Genomic DNA, 20,127 nt, shown 5'->3' with positions numbered 1-20,127 from the left:
AAAAACCATACTAGTGGCTACTAGTGCTGGCCGATTTCCGATTCAAATCAATTTGTTTTTTTAAAAAATCAGCCTCCTGATTTGGTGACCAACCCTCCTTCCCGTGCCTTCCTAAAACAGGAGCTGCCTCTTGCTGGCTGTCCGCTGCCACTTTAGGGGGCGAGGGGGAGAATCCGTCAGGAAGGCCTGCATTCCCCTTCCTCCAAAGGCTTGCATGTTCGGCCAGTTTACCCACTCTTACCTTAACATAATACGGCAACCTGCAGGATCGTCGGTGCTATAGCAATCCTTGCAGCTGCCGTCATCAGCGGCACATTCCCTCTGCCGCGTTCCTGCCCCTGATGTTAGGAGGGGCGGAACCACGGCAGAGGGAACGTGCCGCTGATGACGGCAGCTGCAAGGATCGCTACAGCACCGGCGATCCTGCAGGTTGCCATATTATGTTAAGGTAAGAGCGGGGAAGCTGGCTGAACATGCAGCCTTTCGGAGGGGGAGAAGGCCAAGCCTTCATGGGAAGCTGGGAGAATGGGCAGGCCTTCAGGGGAAACATGCAGGCCTTCAAGGGGGGTGGGGGGAAGGCCTTCAAGGGAAGCTGGGGGAACATGCAGGCCTTCGGGGGGGGGCAGGCCTTCAGGAGAAGCTGGGGGAACATGCAGGCCTTCAGGGGTGGGATTGGTGGGGCAGGCATTCTGGAGAGGGTGGCACTGGTGAAGAAGGGGGGTTCAAAGAGATGTGCATATAATGTGGGGGAGGGGGAATAATGGGTCTAAAAACAGGAGAGGGAGAGAGATGTTGGACAGTGGGATTTAGGGAAGGAAGGAACAGAAAGGGAGAGAAGTTGGATACAAGGGGTGGTGTGGAGGGGGAGTGGAGGATAGAGATACTGGATAGGAGGGTAGTTGGGAAGAGAAAGAGATAGCTGGTGGACCCTGGTGTGGTGGGGAAGGAGGAAGAGATGCTGGATGAAAGGTAGTTGAGAAAAGGAGAGATGGTGGATCTGGGGATGGTGGGGTCCATCACTGCAGCTGCGGGGGGATGGAGATGTAAAAAAGAAAAGATGACAGACCTCCAGGGGAGGAAAGGAAAACAGAAGGGGAGGACAGAGATGGAAGATGGATGGTTAGCACGGAGAAAGAAGAAAGAAGGAGGGCCCGATCAGAAGACAACCAAACCAACATGGGACCAACATGATTTCAAAAATGACCAGACAACAAAAGGTAGGAAAAATAATTTTATTTTTGTTTTGTGATTACAGTATGTCAAATTTGAAATGTGTATCCTTCCAGAGCTGGTATTAGACTGCAAACGTGAGCTAGGATTTAACAGAGAGAGGAAAAGTATTTTTTGTTTATTTATTTTGTTTACACCACAGCACCGGTGTGGGTAGGAGAGGGCAAAGGGGGTGAAGAGGCTATAAAATAAACCCACCAGGATGTTTGAAAAAAACACTCAATTGGGCAGGAAAATCGAATCGAAAAATCAATTCAGTAGGCTGAATCAAATTGAAATTTTTTTTCCTGAATCGTGCAGCAACTGCCCAGAAGTCATTTAGATCCCTATGTCCTTTGGGGCAGTTACCGCAGTGGTCCGTGCTAAATGGCTTCTTAAGAGGCCCTAAAATTGTTGTCCTGAGTGTAAGTGCACAGTTCACATGGTTGGCTTTAGTCTGACCATGTACATGTTGTGCTGTCAGGCCATATGGTATCTCCTTTACTTCAAAGACATTTGCCAAATGATGCTGCTTTCTTAAGACGAGTAATCGCAGTGTATTAAAAATAAGACTCTTGTTAATCGAAGGGGTTAATATACTGGATATTGTTGGTTGCAGGGTTCTTCTACACATTGTGTCAAAATGCCATGAAGAAGGCTTGGATCATTATTTAAGATCGTTCACAAAGGTCAGTCATGAAAGTTTGGAAATAGTTTCACAGCTAATTAAATTTTCTCTTATAAAGTGCTGTCATTTGTAAAGGCATTGCGCTTCTTGAGACAATTGTCATAGCCACTAAAAGAGAGAATCAGTGATTTGAGCAGATGGTTCGTTTGAAAATTAATACCCTTTTCCATCCCCCTCACCCCACCACCCCCACCACAATTCCTCTGACTGTTTCATTAAAAGCACATAGGTTGTCCTGTGTTCAGATAAAGCGTTCCTGGAGGAGTATTTAGATTTAGAAAGGAAAAAATGTAGACATTACTACTATTTATCAATTTTATAGGCATATGTAGCGCTGTACATTTTGACATTTAATAGATGGTGCCTGCTCAGAAGAGCTGCTAATCTAACTTGGAGACGTGTTATATAGGGTTAAGGATGCAGAACCCAAGGTGAGAGGAGTTAGCAGTTGAAAGCAGTGACGAAGCGAGGGTGAGAGGTGCCCCTCTCCCACCCTCTTCTCTGCGCCACCCCCCTGCCATGCACTTGTGCCCCTTCCCTTCCCCCGTACCTCTAACGTTCCCGACACGAGCAGCATCACCAACTTGCTGCCCGCAAAGGCGTCTGCTCTCTGTCTGATGGCACATCCTAGGTGCAGGACCCGGAAGTGATGTCAGAGGGAAAGCCAACGCTGGAGTGAGCAGCAGTTTGGAGTTGCTAGAGGTATGGTTGGGGGGAAATAAAGGGGAGGAGCGGGGAATGAAGAGAAGGGAATGGGGACTTGTGTTCCGCCTTTTTGTCGTTTTGGCATGTCAGAGCTGACATTCAAAGCGGTGGGCACTGGAGGATTGATTGAGTTGCCCAGGGTCACAAGGAGCAGCACCGGGATTTGATCTCACAACTTCTGGGTGCAGAGGCAGCAGCTCTACCAGTCAGCCTACAGCCTGCATGTGATGTCACTGCATCTGCGCATGCGCAGATGCCCTCCAGACACAGCCCCGATCTCAACGCTTTTCAAAACTCGGACAAAGTGCCGGATTTTGAAAAGCTTCCCGGACACCTGGATAGTCTTCTAAAAAGAGGCCATGTCCAGGTAAAATCTAGACATCTGGCAACCCTACAAACGGTGCTTATTTTTCTCTGCTCTTCCTACAGTATGTCTTCCAGACTGAGAAATCAAATGCTTCGCAGTCTAAGATGACACATGAGATTCTGGCCACTGCGATGATCATGATACTGAAGCAGTCTGCCGATTTTCTGGCTATAAATAAACTACTGAAGGTAAGAGAGCTGTGGGACTGATGATGAATTCTGGGGGATCTTTGCATCCCACACTTATTAGGTTCTGAGCCTCGGATAAGTTGTTATAAATTCTGAAGCTAAGATGTTACATAAGAGATTGGTATACAGTTCTCTGTCTATATTCGCGTGGGTTAGGGGCAAAGATGGCCCGCGAATACCCCAAAAATTACAAATAATTTTTTGCTTTCATATTCGCAGGGTTAGAGGGTACAGCCCTCGCAAAGACCTTGAATTTGTAACTAAACTCTTCCCTTTGTATTCACGATCATAGATTGATTTAAAAGAAAACAAGTTCTTACAAAACATTCCAACATTTCTCCGAGGCTGGCGTTTGCCCGACCGCACTGAAGTCAACACACGCTTCTCTGGCGCTGGAAAAAAAGCACTGAAATTTTCTTTTGGCACTCCAGGATGATGTCACTCAGGGGGGGTGTGGCAGAGTCAGCAAGATGAAACCCACAAATAATCGAAGTCGTGAGCGCCAAACCCGCGAATATGGGGGGGAGGCCTATATATGTTATGTAAATCTTTACCTTTTTTGTCAGTGTCTTATTGTTCTTCTACTCTTTCGTTACATCTGTCACTGGGATCTATGCCTGCTCCTTTCGTTCTTCTTGCTTCCTTATTTCGCACTCCTTGCATGATTGCGTATTATTGGTAAAAATTATTCCAGTAGCCCCCTTCTAGTTTCTAGCCTTTCTAATGCCCTTCCCAGTGCTCCTCACCCCCAATATTTTACCATCTTTTCTGAGATCCGAGGTTCCCAGTCCTTCCCTGAGGGATCCTTGACCAATTTAGTTTCCAGGATGTCTGAAATGAATATGTATAAGGTAGATTTGCATATGGGGGAGGCAATAGATATTCTGGAAACCCAACAGGCTGGGGATCTCCCAGCACAGGGTTGTGAAATTCTTCAATAAATCAAATAGGGAGCCACTTTTTACAACCAGAGTTGAGGACCCAGTTTTATAAATGGTGCCCAATTTTGGTCACCAATCAAGCATACACTAAGCATTATTCTATAAATGGCAATCCAAGTTGGGCAGCATTTACAAAAGAGCGCGTGGTGCTGGGATCCGCGCCCAATTGTGGGTGTGAAGATTTACACCAACTGAACCCTAGTGTAAATCTCCACGTCAAAATTAGGTTCGGATCCCTGAATGCCATAACACTGCCTGGAAATCCTAGAAATGCGCCTGACCTATCCACACCCTATTTGCAGATCAATGCGGAAAAATTTACACGCTTTAGAAGAGCAGACCTGAAACTCAATTAGTTTCTCTGATTTCTAAGGTTCATCGCTTACTATCGGGAATCGCTATGCCATTTTACTTCAATTTGACCTTTCCGCTGCTTTTGATGTAGTCAGCCATGATATCTTGATTCAGTTACTCTCGGATATAGGATTAGAAGAAAAAGTTCTAAGCTGGTTTAAAGGATTTCTCACATTGCGCTCTTATGCGGTAAACTTTGAAGGTAAGACATCTGCTTCATGGGCGCCAGATTGTGGTGTCCCGCAAGGCTCTTTCGTTGTCTCCAATTCTTTTCAACATTTATATGACTACGCTAAAATACTATAAATTAAGTTCCATCAAGACGATGTTCACTTACGCTGATGATATCTTCATCCCGCTAGAAGCTGATCCTAATTTGAGCTAATACAAACTCTTATATATCTAAATTGCAATCATGGTCACTTCAGGCTCATTTGAAGCTTAACACAACAAAAACAAAATTATTATGATTTGGTCCAGAAAATGGTAATTTGCCATCTTCAGTTATCCTTAATTCCAGTGAAATTTTGCATATAGAATCATCTAGAGCAGGGATCTCAAAGTCTCTCCTTGAGGGCCGCAATCCAGTTGGGTTTTCAGGATTTCCCCAATGAATATGCATTGAAAGCAGTGCATGCACATAGATCTCATGCATATTCATTGGGAAATCCTGAAAACCCGACTGGATTGTGGCCCTCGAGGAGGGACTTTGAGACCCCTGATCTAGAGTATTGGGGGATGTTTTGGATTCTTCTCTCTCTTTTCAATGCCAGGTAAATAATCTCACCCAAAAATGTTTCTTTAGGGTTCCTTTTACAAAGGTGCGCTAGCGGTTTTAGCGTGCGCTAAGATGCCACGCGCGCTAGCCGCTACTGCCTCCTTTTAAGCAGGCGGTAATTTTTCGGCCAGCGCGTGCCAATCTTGTGCATGCGCTAAAAACGCAAGCGCACCTTTATAAAAGGAGCCCTTAGACTCCGTACTCTGAGAAAGGTTTGTCATCTGTTCCATCAAAACCAGTATTGGTTCAAACCATTATCTTGGCACAGCTGGATTACTGCAATTCCATTTATTGAGCCAAGGAAACGAGAAACGGCTGCAGTTGATTCAAAATGCTGCAGCCAGCCTGATTTTTGGAGAGAAAAAATTTGATCACGTGTCACCTCTGCTGAGGAAACTGCATTGGCTTCCGTTTCAGTTGAGAGTTCAATTTAAATGTGCCCATATAGTCTTTAAAATTTTACATGGACTATTTGTTCCTCTGATGCCTTTATCTCTAAACACCATGAGATCTTCGGGCACGAGAACAACTCGTATGTATAGGCTCTCTGTTCCGTCATTAAGAGGAGTCAAGTCCATTAGTAAAATTTCACACTCCTTTCCATACTTAGTAACTGTGATATGGAATGGGCGACCTCCTCAAATGAGATCGTGTTTATCTCTTCAGATCGTTCACAAAACCTTAAAAACCACTGTTTCATCGCTTTTTAGGCAATAGCTCCAATGAATGTTGATGGATCTTTCTTTATGATTTAATTACGATATGTAAACTGAATCGAACTCCCATTTTTTAGGAGATGACTCAGTATATAAGACTAAGAATTAGATTAGATTAGATAGTGACATAACATAATAGCAAATTTCTAGACCGCATAACCTTTAGTTCAATGCAGTTAACAAAAGATTATGCTATTGGAAAATACAGAGATAATGCGATGCACAGAAATTTAGCTAGCCAGAAATTTGGAGAAAAGAAAAGTCTTCAAAAGTTTTCTGTAATGTTTATAAGATATAGATGTAATCAATAATGGACGGAAATCTTTGTCATAAGAAGCAGCTTGATAGGAAAGACAATGCCCATGATGTTTCTTACTTTTACAAAGCAACAAGCAAATAACAAAAGGAATTGACCCCAAAATATCCACAAAGAAGAAAATCCAGAGAAAAACCAAAAAAACTCTGTGGAGTGACGATGTTCCCAAATGGACTTTATTTGAACGTATCAAAGTTCCAAAGGTACACTAAAATCATCCACATAAAACCTGCAGTACTCTAGAAGGAATGCGTGATGTAAATCTAGTCTAATGACTTCTTTATTAAGTTCGACGATATCCTTCCACTGTTCGAAAAGGGTAGGTGCATTTTCATTGACCCACTATGACCTTCCAAGCTTCCCAGAGGAACGATTACAGAACCTTTTAAGGGATTTACCCCCGATGGAAGCTGATGAAAATGCACCTACCCTTTTCGAACAGTGGAAGGATATCGTCGAACTTAATAAAGAAGTCATTAGACTAGATTTACATCACGCATTCCTTCTAGAGTACTGCAGGTTTTATGTGGATGATTTTAGTGTACCTTTGGAACTTTGATACGTTCAAATAAAGTCCATTTGAGAACATCGTCACTCCACAGAGTTTTTTTGGTTTTCTCTTATTTTTACATCCTTTTGCTGAAGGAAACATAAATAGGGCATCCTCTCATGTGTCATGATAACAAATCTATCAATAAGATATGATGGGGCAACACCAAAAGCAACTTTATAATATAAACATCCCAATTTGAAAATCACCCGGACCTCCACTGGGAGCCAATGCAACTCACGATAATAAGGAGTGACATGATCATTCGCTATATATAGAATTAGTGAGTAAAGGTATAAAGGTTGTCCCTTATGCTATTTGGGCTTTCTCAAAAGCAGTTCCTGTGAGGTCTGGTTGGCAGGTGCTTTGGACCACCTTGAAACTGAATACTTCTGCATGGCAGGATAAATCACTAAGAAGCAATTTTTTTTCAAATACGTATGTCAAAATGAAGCAAATTGGCAGCATGTTATAAAGCATGCCCCCTGAAGAAGCCAGTAGAGTGAAATGGATCGGCCAATGTCGGGAGCAAGTTAAGTGCATATCTGCATTTATTTGACTAGTTAATTTATTTAAGTCACAAACATTTTAATTTCACAAGTATGATGAACAGTGGTTTGATTTATTAGTGTAGATAGTCACTTTGAAGTGGGTTAGGTAATCAAAATTTTTTTTAATGTCCGGTCAATATTTTGAGGATAAATCACTAGCCATTAGAATTCTGGGCTGACCCCACATTTATCTCTTCATAACAGCTGGAATACTTTCAAGGGCAGGAAAGAGTCGAGTTCATTATTTTTTAAAATCCACATTTTAGAAATTCCTACAGGGATCGATGGGAATTGGACTGAAATACTTCCTTGCAGTAGAAAAAGAAATTATTTTCAGAATTCATATGAATGCAGTGGGCTGTTGTTTTTGCAATTATCAGTTGTTTATCTTTGGTAATTTCTTGTATAGATTATTGTAATGCCCTTTATAAGGGCATTACATAAAAGGAAATAAGATGCCTTCAGATAGTGCAGAATACAGCTATCAAGATTATTTATGGTGCAAAGAAATATGATCATGTTTCTCCTCTTCTGTTCAACACACATTGGCTACCTGTTGAACAAAGAATTAACTACAAAATCTTACTCTTTAACTTTTACAACTCGCTGAAACAATCGACCAGAGGGTGGTGGACACCTGGAACACGCTTCCAAATGAGGTAATAGGACAGAGTACAATACTGGGTTTCAAAATGGGGCTGGATGACTTCCTGGAAGCGAAGGGGATTACAGGGTATAGATAAAAGGTTACTCTACAGGTCATAAGCGAAAAGCGTATGACAGTTTTAGGGTATGAGCACTATCAGGTCCTGGACCTGAGGGGCCAACGCGTGAGCGGACTGCCGGGCACGATGGACCTCCGGTCTGACCCAACAGGGGCAATTCTTATGTTCTTATGTTTTATGTTCTTAGTTCATTGATAGACTCCTAATTCCTTATAGTCCCACTAAATCGCTTCATTCTGCGTCACAGAATCTCCTTGTGGTGCCATCATTAAAATGAATCAACACGCTGAGATCCAACAATTTTGCTAACACTGCACCTTCTCTCTGGAATTCGCTGCCTAATCATTTACGAATCGAATCTGTGCTAAAGCAATTTAAAGCAAAATTAAAAACATTCTTGCTCCAAGATGCTTTTGAATAACAACTGTCCTTTTAAGGACTAAAACAACTTTTATAGCTTTTTTACCCTTACCTGTTGTTTTTCCCCTAATTGTGCTCTTTTTCTCAAAGATTGTAGTTCTCGCCCTTCTTCCCTAATTAGTACCGTATTTTCACTCATATACCGCGCACCCGTGTAAAACGCGCACACGGGTATAGCACGCGGGGAACACAAATTTATGTAAAAAAATTTAATATAGCGCGCACACGCGTATACCGCGCATGCTAAAACCTCCTTCCGCCTACTCCGAACTGGCATCCTCCCCCCCGCTCGCTTACCTGAGAGAGCTTTTTTTTTTTCATTCGAATCCGGCATTCCCCCTGCGGAGGGGAGGGTGACGCGAGCGAGGGGGGAGGATACCGGTTTGCAGGGGGGAATGCCGGATTCGAATGAAAAAAAAACATGTGTACAACACGCTCACACGTATAGCACGCATGGTTATGCACGATTTGTAAAATCGTGTATAACGCGCGCGTTATATGCGTGAAAATACGGTAGTTAATATATGTGTTTACTAACATAACCTGGTTCTGTTTAATAATTTAACTTTAACTTGTTTTTAAGATACTTTTTATTTCTGTACGCCACCTAGAAATTTGATTAAGCGGTATAAAATTTTTTTTTAATAAACTTGAAACTTAATACGCGTTTGGTTCATTAGCATGCCTTAAATTAGATGCATGCAAAATCAATGTAATGTAACATACAGTGGATGTTCGTATTAACAAGAATATGTGATTGGCTAGTGGCACTAATTTTAAATAAGGGCAATATCCAAAACACCACTAGAAATGTATGATGTATAATTATTAAAGGATAAATAAGCTAAAAGTAAAAAAAAAGCAATATTATAATTGATCCGGTGACGATTTGGAACATAAAGCCACATACTATGAGAATGATTTGAGTATGTGGTGGCCCCTCTGATGATCTGGAAGGCTGATATAGTAATAAGGAGCATAATGAATGCTAATTAAATCACGCATTTCTAGTGGTGAACATGAATATGTGAAATACACACACAAAAAAAATCAAAAATTGGACAAATGGGTTCTATAAATAGACATTTTTTCCCTGTGCATACTCGTATCTCGGGTGTTCATAATTCACTGTTGTGTAGTTGTCATCTCATTTTGTTTACATGGAACTGTACATTTTGGTTTGTTTTAGTATTCCTGGTTTTTCTTTGAAGCTCTGGCAAAGTCAATGGCACTGTATTTGTTAGAAGAAAACAAAATTAAGGTAAGGAAGACAATGCAATGAATTAAGTCTATAAATATCTGTATCTAATCTTGGTTGATTCTTAGGTCCAAGCACAGAATCCAAACAATTTGCTGCTGATGGTCCCTTTTCTTGACCTTGGATTTAGTTTTCAAATCTGTGCTGTAGAGGGGGGTTATCACCCTTACCTCTCAGCCCCCTATCAGAGTAGGCTGAAGCCACCACCTTTGGAAAAGGAGGCGTGGCCCAGTAGTTAGAACTTTTGCCTCAGCACCCTTAGGTTGCAGACACAATCCTAGCACCACTCCTTGTGACCCTGGGCAAATTACTTAACCCTCCAATGCTCTAGGTTCCATAGTTAGATTATGAGCCTGCCGGGTCAGATTGGGAAGATACTTAGGGCCCCTTTTACAGAGCTGAGGTGGCAAGCCTATCATTTCTATAGCTCTGCTGGACATACACATGCTGTACGTTAAAATATGCAAGAGACAGTCCCTTCTCAGTAGAGATTACAATCTAATCAAACAGACAAACAGGACAAGTAGAGGGTCAGGGAGTTTATCAGGCATTGGTTCTTTACAAGCAAATGTGGTGGGGGGAGGGGTTAGGAGTTAAAAGCAACCTTGAAGAAGTTGGGTTTTAGCCTGGATTTGAATACTGCCAGGGATGGAGCTTAATGTACTGACTCAAGCAGTCTATTCCAGGTGTAAGGTACAGCAAGAGAGAAAGAGCGTAGTCTGGAGCTTGCAGTAGAGGAGAAGGGTACAGATAAGAGAGACTTGCCTGATGAGCAGAGATCCCAGGGAAGGAGTATAGGGAGGGATAAGAGAGGAGAATATATTGAGAAGCTGCAGAGTGAATGCAGAGTAAGTCAATAAGAGGGGTTTGAACTGTATGCGGAAATAGATAAGGAGCCAATGAAGTGACTTGAGGAAAGAAGGGTGATGTGAGCATAGAGACTCTGGCGGAATGTAAGTTGTGCAGCAGAATTTTGAATGGATTGAAGGGGAGAGAGATGATTACATGGAAGACCTGTGAAAAGCAAGTTGCAGTAGTCTAAGCGAGAGGTGATAAGGATGTGGATGAGGGTTTGTAGTGTGCGAAGAGGAAGGCAGGCAGGCAGGCATTCAAGGGGGAGGGGGTGACAGGCAGGCAGGCCTTCAAGGGGGGGGACAGGCCTTCGGGGGGGGGTGCAGACCTTCAAGGGGGAGGGACAGGCCTTCAAGGGGGGGCAGGTAGGCCTACAAGGGGGTGGGCAGGCCTACAAGGGGGTGGGCAGGCCTACAAGGGGGTGGGCAGGCCTACAAGGGGGTGGGACAGGCCTTCAGGGGGGGTGCAGGACTTCGGGGGGGGTGCAGGCCTTCAAGGGGGGGGACAGGCCTTCAAGGGGGGGACAGGCAGGCAGGCCTTCAAGGGGGGGACAGGCCTTCAAGGAGGGACAGGCCTTCAGGGGGGTGCAGGCCTTCGGGGGGGGGGTGCAGACCTTCAAGGGGGGGGACAGGCCTTCAAGGGGGGGATAGGCAGGCAGGTCTTCAAGGTGGGGGGACAGGCCTACAAGGGGGAGGGACAGGCCTTCAAGGGGGGACAGGCCTACAAGGGGGTGGGACAGGCCTTCAAGGGGGGTGCAGGCCTTCAAGGGGGGGACAGGCAGACCTTTAAGGGGGGGCAGGCCTTTGGGGGGGACCCTGGTTTAGAAGTACACGGAGAGAAGGGGGTGTTCAAAGAGACGTGCATATGCCAAACTTTGGGGGGGATGAAGAAATAATGGGTCTGAAAATAGAGGAGAGGGAGAGAAATGATGGACCATGGGATTTAGGGAGGGAAGGAACTGAAAGGGAGAGAAATTGGACACAAGGGATGGTGTGGATGAGGGATAGAGATACTGGATAGGAGGGTAATTGGGAAAAGAAAGGGAGAGATGGTGGACTCTGGGGTGGTGGGGAAGGAGGGAGAGATGCTGGATGAAAGGGTAGTTAAGAAAAGGTGGATCTGTGGAGGGAGATGAAAAAAAGGAAAGATACCAGACTTCCTGGGGAGGGAAGGGAAATGGAAAGGGAGGACAGAGTTGGCAGATGGATGGTTAGTACGCAGAAAGAAGGAGACCCTGGCAAGCAAGTTATCAGAAGAAAACCAGAGCCTTGGACCAACAAGATTTGAAATATAACCAGACAACAAAATTAATCTTATTTTCTGTTTTGTGATTATAATATGTCAGATTTGAAATGTGTATCCTGACAGAGCTGGTGTTGGACTGCAAACGTGAGCTAGGATTTAACAGAGAGAGGAAAAGTCCTTTTTGTTTCTTTATTTTATTTACACCACAGCGCCAGTGTGGTTAGGAGAAGCCAAAGGGGGTGAAAAAGCTATAAAACCCACCAGGAGTTTTGAAAAAAATCACCCAACTGGGCAGGAAAATCGAATTGAAAAACCAATTCAATAGGCTGAATCGAATCAAAATTTTTTTCTTGAATCTGGCAGCATTAGTTTGCGCTACTGTCTTAGACTTTAGGACCTGGGATTGGGGAGAGATGGCATCCTCAGTACTTTATAATGCAAGTGAAACGAGGATTTGGTCAGACTTTTGAAGGGTCTGCAGAAAAAAAATATTGTATAGGCCGGGGACATGAAACAGCAGGAAATGGGAACTTTTCTTCCTTCTATTTTTGTGAATGGAAAGGCTGAGGATGTCAGAGAGTTCAGTTAAAATATGTGCTTTATAAGAAAATATAATAATGTGTTTTATAAAGTTTATAGCATAGCTGGCCTATCCAGTGAGGTGTTTCTAGTGGTGGTGGTGGCAGCGTGTCAATGTGTTGAGAGGAAGAGGTGGTCTGGGAAATTCTGCTGAGCAAACTCCGGGCCCATTTCCACCCCCCAGTTAGTCCACTCCACTCAACTGGTTCACACACTGAGTGGGTCTTTGGGTGTTGTGTTGGGATCTCTTCCAGTGGTTTATCAGTATCTCCTTCTGGTCCAAGGAAGGAAACTTTGTTATCCTTAGCATTGACCTAAAGAATATGTTTGTAACAGCGCTGCTTGTGTGGCATTAGGCTATGTAGTGATCGAAAGAAAAAAACAGACCTTTGCACATTTTTGCACTATATGGTGGGTGTATGAGGAGATTCACATTTCCTGCACAGCTAAGTCCATGTGAAGTTACCTTGTGCTGTATTTGACATCTAGCAAGGTCTCTGTTTGAAAGGAAAGATCTAAACTTAAAAATGAAGTGGCCAGAAGTTATGGTAAAAGCAGATAGTGTAGCTGTTTTTAAGAAAGATTTGGACAAATTCCTGGAGGAAAAGTCCATAATCTGTTATTAAGACATGGGGGAAGTGTCTGCTTGCCCTGGATCGGTAGCATGGAATGTTGCTACTCTTTGGGTTTTGACCAGGTATTAGTATCCTGGATTGGCTACCATGAGAATGGGCTACTGGGCATGATGGACCATTGGTCTGACCCAGTTAGGCTATTCTTATGTTATGTTCTCATCTGTAGGGGCCTTTGTTTTCACTTCTTATTTTAATGTATTTTTTTTCTGGGAACTTATCAGTGTTTTTTATAATGGGAACAAAAATGGAAGAGAATTAATGTATGTGGGATGAGGTGGTAACTAATTTCTTCAGCTAAATAATTCAATCCACTTCAAACAGACATAGGAGAGCTCACGCACCATTCACACACCCTCCAACCAAAAATGTCAAAAGAAAAAAACTGTTCGACAACCTCCTAGCCATTCGAGCTGCAACACTCGACCCCCAACTCTACAACCAATTGACATCGACCACAGACTGCAAAACTTTCAAAAAGAAATAAAAACCCTTCTATTCAAAAAACACATAAAACCGAACTAACACAATCAGAACTGTCCCAAGCATCACCTGCAACTACTCCATATGTACTTCTGATGTCATGACAATTCAGACATAATTTATGTTATGTTATGTTTGGAATATAAGAAAATTTTCACTGCCTGTTTCTATTCTGACCATTTATTCCGTTTCATGGTCATTACAAAAAATATTTTTTTACATGGGGGGGGGTGTCAAAAAATGATGGGCCCCGGGTGCCACATACCCTAGGTACGCCACTGGAGAGCAGACACAGGATAGAAAGGAGAGAGAGGACAAACAGTAGATGCTTTCAAGCAGGGGCTCTCCTTTGTAACCCTGTATGTGTGGTTGCACTCTAGAAATAATTAATAGTAGTAGTAGGAAGAGGGCAGACGCTGGATGGAAGGAAGAAAGTGAAGAGAAGATGAGGAAAGCAAAAACCAGGGATAACAAAGGTAGAAAAATATATATGTAGTATTATAGCTATGTTAATAAACATTTATAAATAGAAAATGGAAATAAGGTGATCTCTTTATTGGACTAATTTTAATATACTAAGTTTTGGAGACCAAAATCTCCTTTCCTGAGGTCAGGACAAGATACTGTAATTGCAGTATACTGTACTGATCTGAGGAAGGAGGTTTTGGCCTCTGAAAACTAATTGAAAATTGTATCGGTTCAATAAAATGGTATTATCTTATTTTCCATTTTTTGTTTATTTCTATTTGTTAATTTGTAAAGTGGTGATTGGTATTTTGTCAGTTTTTTATTTTTCAAATTTACATCTTCTATCTTCATATTTTGCACAGTATTAGGAAACATGTGTCACAGTTTGTTTCTGTGGTGTTGCATTGTATACAAAGTCTGGCTTCTTGGTGGTTCAGTTTAATTTTTGTCTACATATTTCTATTTTTAGTTTGTGGCTACTTATTCCATACTGGGTAAGGGTGTATCTGTTTTCTGTGTGTGTGAGGGGGGGTGTTAAAAATGATCAGTCCTGGGTAGGGTTACCATATGTCTCCAGAAAAAGGAGGCCGGATTGAGACATCCATTGCTTTCAATGGAAGTAAATCCCAGATGTCTCAATTTGTCCTCCACTTTCTGGAGCCATGTGGTAACCTGGGGCTCCCGGGTGTCAAATATGCTAGGTACACTACTGTTATTTATATACAGTATGCTCATCTAATGTGTGTGTATATCTTTTCTCTGTAGCTACCAAGAACCCAGAGGTTTCCTGAGTCATTCCAAAATGCTCTGCACTCGCTGCTTCTTGCAATAATTCCTCACGTTACCATACGGTATAGTGAAATCCCAGAGGAGTCCAGAAGTGTGAACTTTAGCTTGGCCAGTTTCATCAAAGTGAGTGCTTTCCAACTTGGAGTGGTTTGTGGAACATAACCAATGCATGATGTCATGGCTCCAACGGTCGGGGATAATACTATGTTTTTGCATTATAATCTGGTCTGCAGTCTGTAACCGTTTTGGGATAATCTTTTTGTTTTTGTTTTAGAGGATATAGCAGTTCATACAAACCAGACTTGCAGGGACCAAGCATTAGGGATCTGCAAAGGTCACCTTAGAATAGTTTCTCCGCCTTGCCCTTAGAATACACCCAGCCAGCCAAGTTTTTGGGATATCCAAAATATGTATGAGAGGGATTTGCATGCCTTCATTATATGCAGATCTATGTGATACATATTTACTTTGGATATACTGAAAACCTGGCTGGCCGGATTAAGAAATACTACCTTACGCGTAAGGCATATAGGATGAATAAAAATGAGCAGCATGGAAAGGGATAATATTTTATCATTATTTTGGATTCAACTCATAGCTTTTTCAGTTGCAATCTAAGGCAAGTTTCATTCACATACAGTGCCCAGAAGGCTCACATACCTTTTTTAATCCCCCCGTTGTACCTTTTTAAATCCGTCTTAAATCCTGGTAGTCGAACAGTGTAGCGACAGGAGTGAACTTTCCGCGCTCCTGCCCCTCCCTCGCTGGATGGCTTCCTCATTATCTTGGGACCAGCGGCACACAAGGCAGGAGCGAGCTTTTCGCACTCCAGCCTAGCCCCATGCCGCTCCCTGAATGGCTGCTGTCAGTTCTCACGAGTCCCGCGAGAACTGACGGGAGCCATTTAGGGAGCGTCACAGACCCACGCTGGAGCATGAAAATCTTGTTTCTGCCTTGTACGCCGCTGGCCCCGAGATAATGAGGCAGCCATCCAGCGAGGAAGGGGCAGGAGCGCAGAAAGCTCGCTCCTGCCAATACACCACTGGACCACCAGGATTTAAGAGGGTGTAAAAAATTGTTAGTCAGCTGGGACGGATCCCTCCTGTCCTGGCCTACCACTAGACCACCAGAGAGGGGACAAGGATATAGGGCAGGGTGGTGGGACAGGTTATAGAGCCTGGCAGGGAAGGGGAATAGGGTGCAGAGCCTGGCAAGGAGTGTGGGATTGGGTACAGAGCTTGGCAAGGAGTGAGGGGGGGCTGGGTGCAGAGCCTAGTATATTTTATGAATATTTTTTTTCTTGTTTTCTTCCTCTAAACCTAGGTGCGTTTTATGGTGAGGTACGTCTTATAGTGCAAAAAATACGTTATATTGATGCTGTAAACCACTTAAAAGTTTTTGTAGATTTTACGGTGTATCAAGTAAAGGCGAACTATGAGCTATAATTGTATGGGCACACCTCTGCATATGTGCTGGAATGCTGTTCTGCTCATAAATAATGGCATTGCAAAACTTTTATGCACAGAATAGCCTTCTAGCACACATGCAAATGTCTGCCAGTACATGTTTTTCTGCTCAGACATGCTTGGAGCACTAGCTATCCTCGGTGCAAAAACCATGTGTGCATGAGTCCAGTGTGCTCTCCCATGTTAGAGCATGAGTTTTGCACAGATCCCATTTGCATACACTTTGTTTACTGCATCAGCGAGCAAAGGTTGATGGTTCCGCGTGCATTAGGAAGCTGTGCTGTAAGCCACCGGTGCATGTCTCTACTGCATGCTTACTGTGTTAGCTCCCCAGGGCATTCTGGTCTCCCTCAGTGGGGTATCCGAGCTCCTGAAGAGCAGCATCTGGTTCAAAGGCTCAAGTTACAGAACACATAACTTCTGAGGTGGCTTCCATGAATAAGACTGGGCAGAGTGACAAAGTTATTGTATTTTTCACCTGTGATACTGATAGTGTCAACCAAGGCAAGGTGGTTTACGTGTCCCGCATTTGGAGGGGTATGGTTGAAATTGGCAGGTTGCCTCATGTGTTGTCTTGAATTACTATATTATATTCGTTAATCTCTCCTACAGCGTTGCTTGACTTTAATGGATAGAGGATTTATCTTTAATCGGATAAATGACTACATGTCTGCATTCAGTTCAAAAGACCCCAAGGTAAGATCTAAATATCTAAATACGGAGGTTATTATTAGGATATTTTTAAGGGATTTCCATGGGTAATGAGTGCCTTCCTGATGAAAATTACTATAGGCGCTTTTTAGGATGATGAGGAAACGGGCTAGTAGAAGTACAAATAGGCTACCCAACAAATATTAAAAGGGGAAATGCTTCTTACAGGCTCATGTGTGCCAAGTACCCACAATTCTGAAAATATTTCCCCGCTCCATATATTTGCTGTACGAAAACACTGTCTCCTTTGGGATTCAGTTGCTGCTTGTGCTTCCTCAGATGGTTCCTTCCGGCAGATTCTAAGCAATACAAATCCAGCATTAGGGTTCTATTTCTCTAGGGCTTCCTGGCAAATCCCAGAAAACAGTGCCTGTTCCTTGCACATATATAAAGTACTTTTTGACTTGCAACTTTTCAAAAGCAACTATGCAAAGCAGAACTTAGCTAGAATTCTGGAGTTGCCGAAGCTTCACCTGTCTGTTGTCATTTGCAGGAACATAGACTGTAGAAGTTTGTCTGGCATCAGCCTCAGTTCCCCTGTGCTGAATTTCATCATCTTAACAAGACAAAAAATAGAACCCTAAATCGAGGAGGTACACAAATAAGATAACAAATAAAGAACCTCCCACACCCCAAGAAGTCTACAAAGATTAGGGGAAAGAGATGAAGTCCAACTCCAAACTGAGTAAAAATAAGGAGAAATCTATGATTTAAGAGTATTAAACGGACAAGCCCTCAGTCACCCAGCAACCTCTGGAATCTCCAGGGAAAAGCTGTCGCGGGTTTACACCCAGAAAGGTGTTAACTGCGAAACATCCCCGGGCTTGCTCCGGATAATATTTCTAGTGCCTGAATAGTGCAAATGTGCAATGTGTGAAAAACTCAAATGAAAAAAACACACATTATCAAAATGAAGAAGGAATTCATCTCTTACCCCTAAGCTGGGGGCCAAGCTGGAAAGTTAGTGTCCAAATCCAACCAAACTCGAAAATACACAGCCTGAAAGAACTTAGCTTCTCCGTGTGTAGTGGAGGTGATGATCCACAAGCAGTAAGCAAAGTAAACGTATTATCCGGAGCAAGCCCGGGGATGTTTCGCAGTTAACACCTTTCTGGGTGTAAACCCGCGACAGCTTTTCCCTGGAGATTCCAGAGGTTGCTGTGTGACTGAGGGCTTGTCCGTTTAATACTCTTAAATCATAGATTTCTCCTTATTTTTACTCAGTTTGGAGTTGGACTTCATCTCTTTCCCCTAATCTTTGTAGACTTCTTGGGGTGTGGGAGGAATTTCATCATCTGACATCCTATGTCAAAAGAATGTGTGTACTTAACCCTTTATTTCCTCGGGTATAGAAACAGATTGTGAGCCCAGTAGGGACAGAGAAAGTACTCTACCTGCCCAGAATATGTAAACAGCTTTGGTTGTACGACAGAAAGGCAGTATATCAAGTCCATGACCCTTTATCCCACCCCCCTATTTACTTACAAACTCTGTCCCCTGAAATTGTACTATGCTTTGATTTACCAGCGACATAAAAGCCCTTTCTCACAGATAAAACTTCCCCTGTCAGCCAGCAAGCATCCATTAACAGTAAAGTGGCTAAAAATGGCATTCTTTTCTCTTCACAGATACTGACTGAATACAAATTTGAATTTTTGCAAACAGTTTGTAATCACGAGCATTATATCCCTCTGAATTTACCAATGCAGTTTGCAAAGCATAGACTCCAGCGTGTTCAAGGTACAATGCCCAAATATATTTTCTGTTCTGTTAAACTGGTCTTACTTTTAGGCGTGCTATGCGTGGAAGAAAGCGCACTGATTCATTTCATGGTGTTAGTTCTTCTGTCTATTTGAGCACCTGCATTAAGCATAAACTTTGCATATTCTGTTAATACCAAAGAACCAGAGAGAGAAAAATGTCGGAGAAATTTACAGTAGAAAATGACACGGGGACAAATTTTTCTGTCTCTGCAGGAACTCATTTTCCCGTCCCGTCCCCGCGAGTTCGTTTCCTGACCCTGCCCTATTCCTCCGTCCTCATCTGCAGAAGCCTCAAACACTAAAATCATAAGTGTTTGAGGCTTGTGCAGTTAAGACAGAGCTTACAGGAATAGGAATAGGAATGAGCGACAAAACTCATGGGGACGGGACAGGGAAATTGAGTTCCTACGAGGACAAATTTGTCTCCTTGTCATTGTCTAATTTACAGTAGCACTGACTTATCAAAGACAATGCCACAGTAGCAATGTTAAAAAACAAAACAGTACTGGGTCAGGGACAGTACAGCAGGGACAGAAGAATGAATTCAGAAAGGTCCAGGTTGGTAATCTTCATGGCCTGCAGAAAATTGCCAATACAGATATGCTACTTGAAAGCCTAAGACAGACCCTTTGAATAGAGTGCCAAACAAAGACAGTATTAATTTGAGTAATATGCCTTTTTTTTTTTTACTGCTGGTATAAATTTAAAATCTGTTAATCAGCTACCTGTTTAGCATGTTTACCTTGATAAGGGGCAAAATTTCCACAGTACATTCCAATCATATGCGTAATTTACGATTCGATGTCAGGAATTGATAGTAATACACTAACCATATGTCACAAATATACAGCAGAGATCCATGTCCCCATCTTTCAAGTTTAGTTGCATGTTTTTAACTTTTATTTAGCCAGTATGTTTTATTTCTATCTTTTCTTTTTTACATATTGACTAGATTATATTTCATATGCTGTGGATCGGTTCTCTTCATTAGGTAGGTTGGAGTGGGATGATCCGATTACTTTAAATAAAATGAAAGCTTGCATTAGCATAAATTAATTTTTGCATACACTAATTAGACTAACAATGCTGCATCTTGCTATTAATTTATTATTTGCTGAGAAAATGCAGTTTCTCTAATTCAGTAGTAGACCTTTGAATGATAACATGGTGCATATTTTTAAGTAATTCATTCGATGAGGCCATTCGAAAAAAGCTTTTCTTGCGTGCAGGAAAGGTTTTTGATTTTTTGATTTTTTTCTTAAATTGTATACACACATAGTACTGGATTTTGTAAATATCTCCCAAATGTGGGTGCGGAAAAAAATGAGCACAGCTATTCTATAGATCATAGTGCCAGGATCCACATCCAATTT

The 20,127-nt window shown here is 42.6% G+C and overlaps 1 protein-coding gene across 8 annotated transcripts in view; it reads left to right on the top strand.

The window, feature by feature from the left end:
• Positions 1-20,127, top strand: part of DOCK11 (dedicator of cytokinesis 11) — a 247,141-nt gene that overhangs the window by 133,576 nt on the left and 93,438 nt on the right. For 4 of the 8 annotated variants that reach the window (XM_033945543.1, XM_033945540.1, XM_033945539.1 and 1 more), the window contains 7 exons: positions 1,829-1,898; positions 3,032-3,157; positions 9,698-9,769; positions 14,791-14,937; positions 16,893-16,976; positions 18,620-18,731; positions 19,707-19,745. In XM_033945543.1, the coding sequence (XP_033801434.1) occupies positions 1,829-1,898; positions 3,032-3,157; positions 9,698-9,769; positions 14,791-14,937; positions 16,893-16,976; positions 18,620-18,731; positions 19,707-19,745 (650 nt within the window). The remainder of the gene's footprint in view (positions 1-1,828; positions 1,899-3,031; positions 3,158-9,697; positions 9,770-14,790; positions 14,938-16,892; positions 16,977-18,619; positions 18,732-19,706; positions 19,746-20,127) is intronic. The other 4 variants (XM_033945546.1, XM_033945542.1, XM_033945541.1 and 1 more) reach the window with 1 other exon arrangement.

The sequence above is a fragment of the Geotrypetes seraphini genome, chromosome 5, assembly GCF_902459505.1.
Source record: "Geotrypetes seraphini chromosome 5, aGeoSer1.1, whole genome shotgun sequence".
Taxonomy (NCBI): domain Eukaryota; kingdom Metazoa; phylum Chordata; class Amphibia; order Gymnophiona; family Dermophiidae; genus Geotrypetes; species Geotrypetes seraphini.
This window is presented reverse-complemented; position numbering and strand designations above follow the sequence as displayed.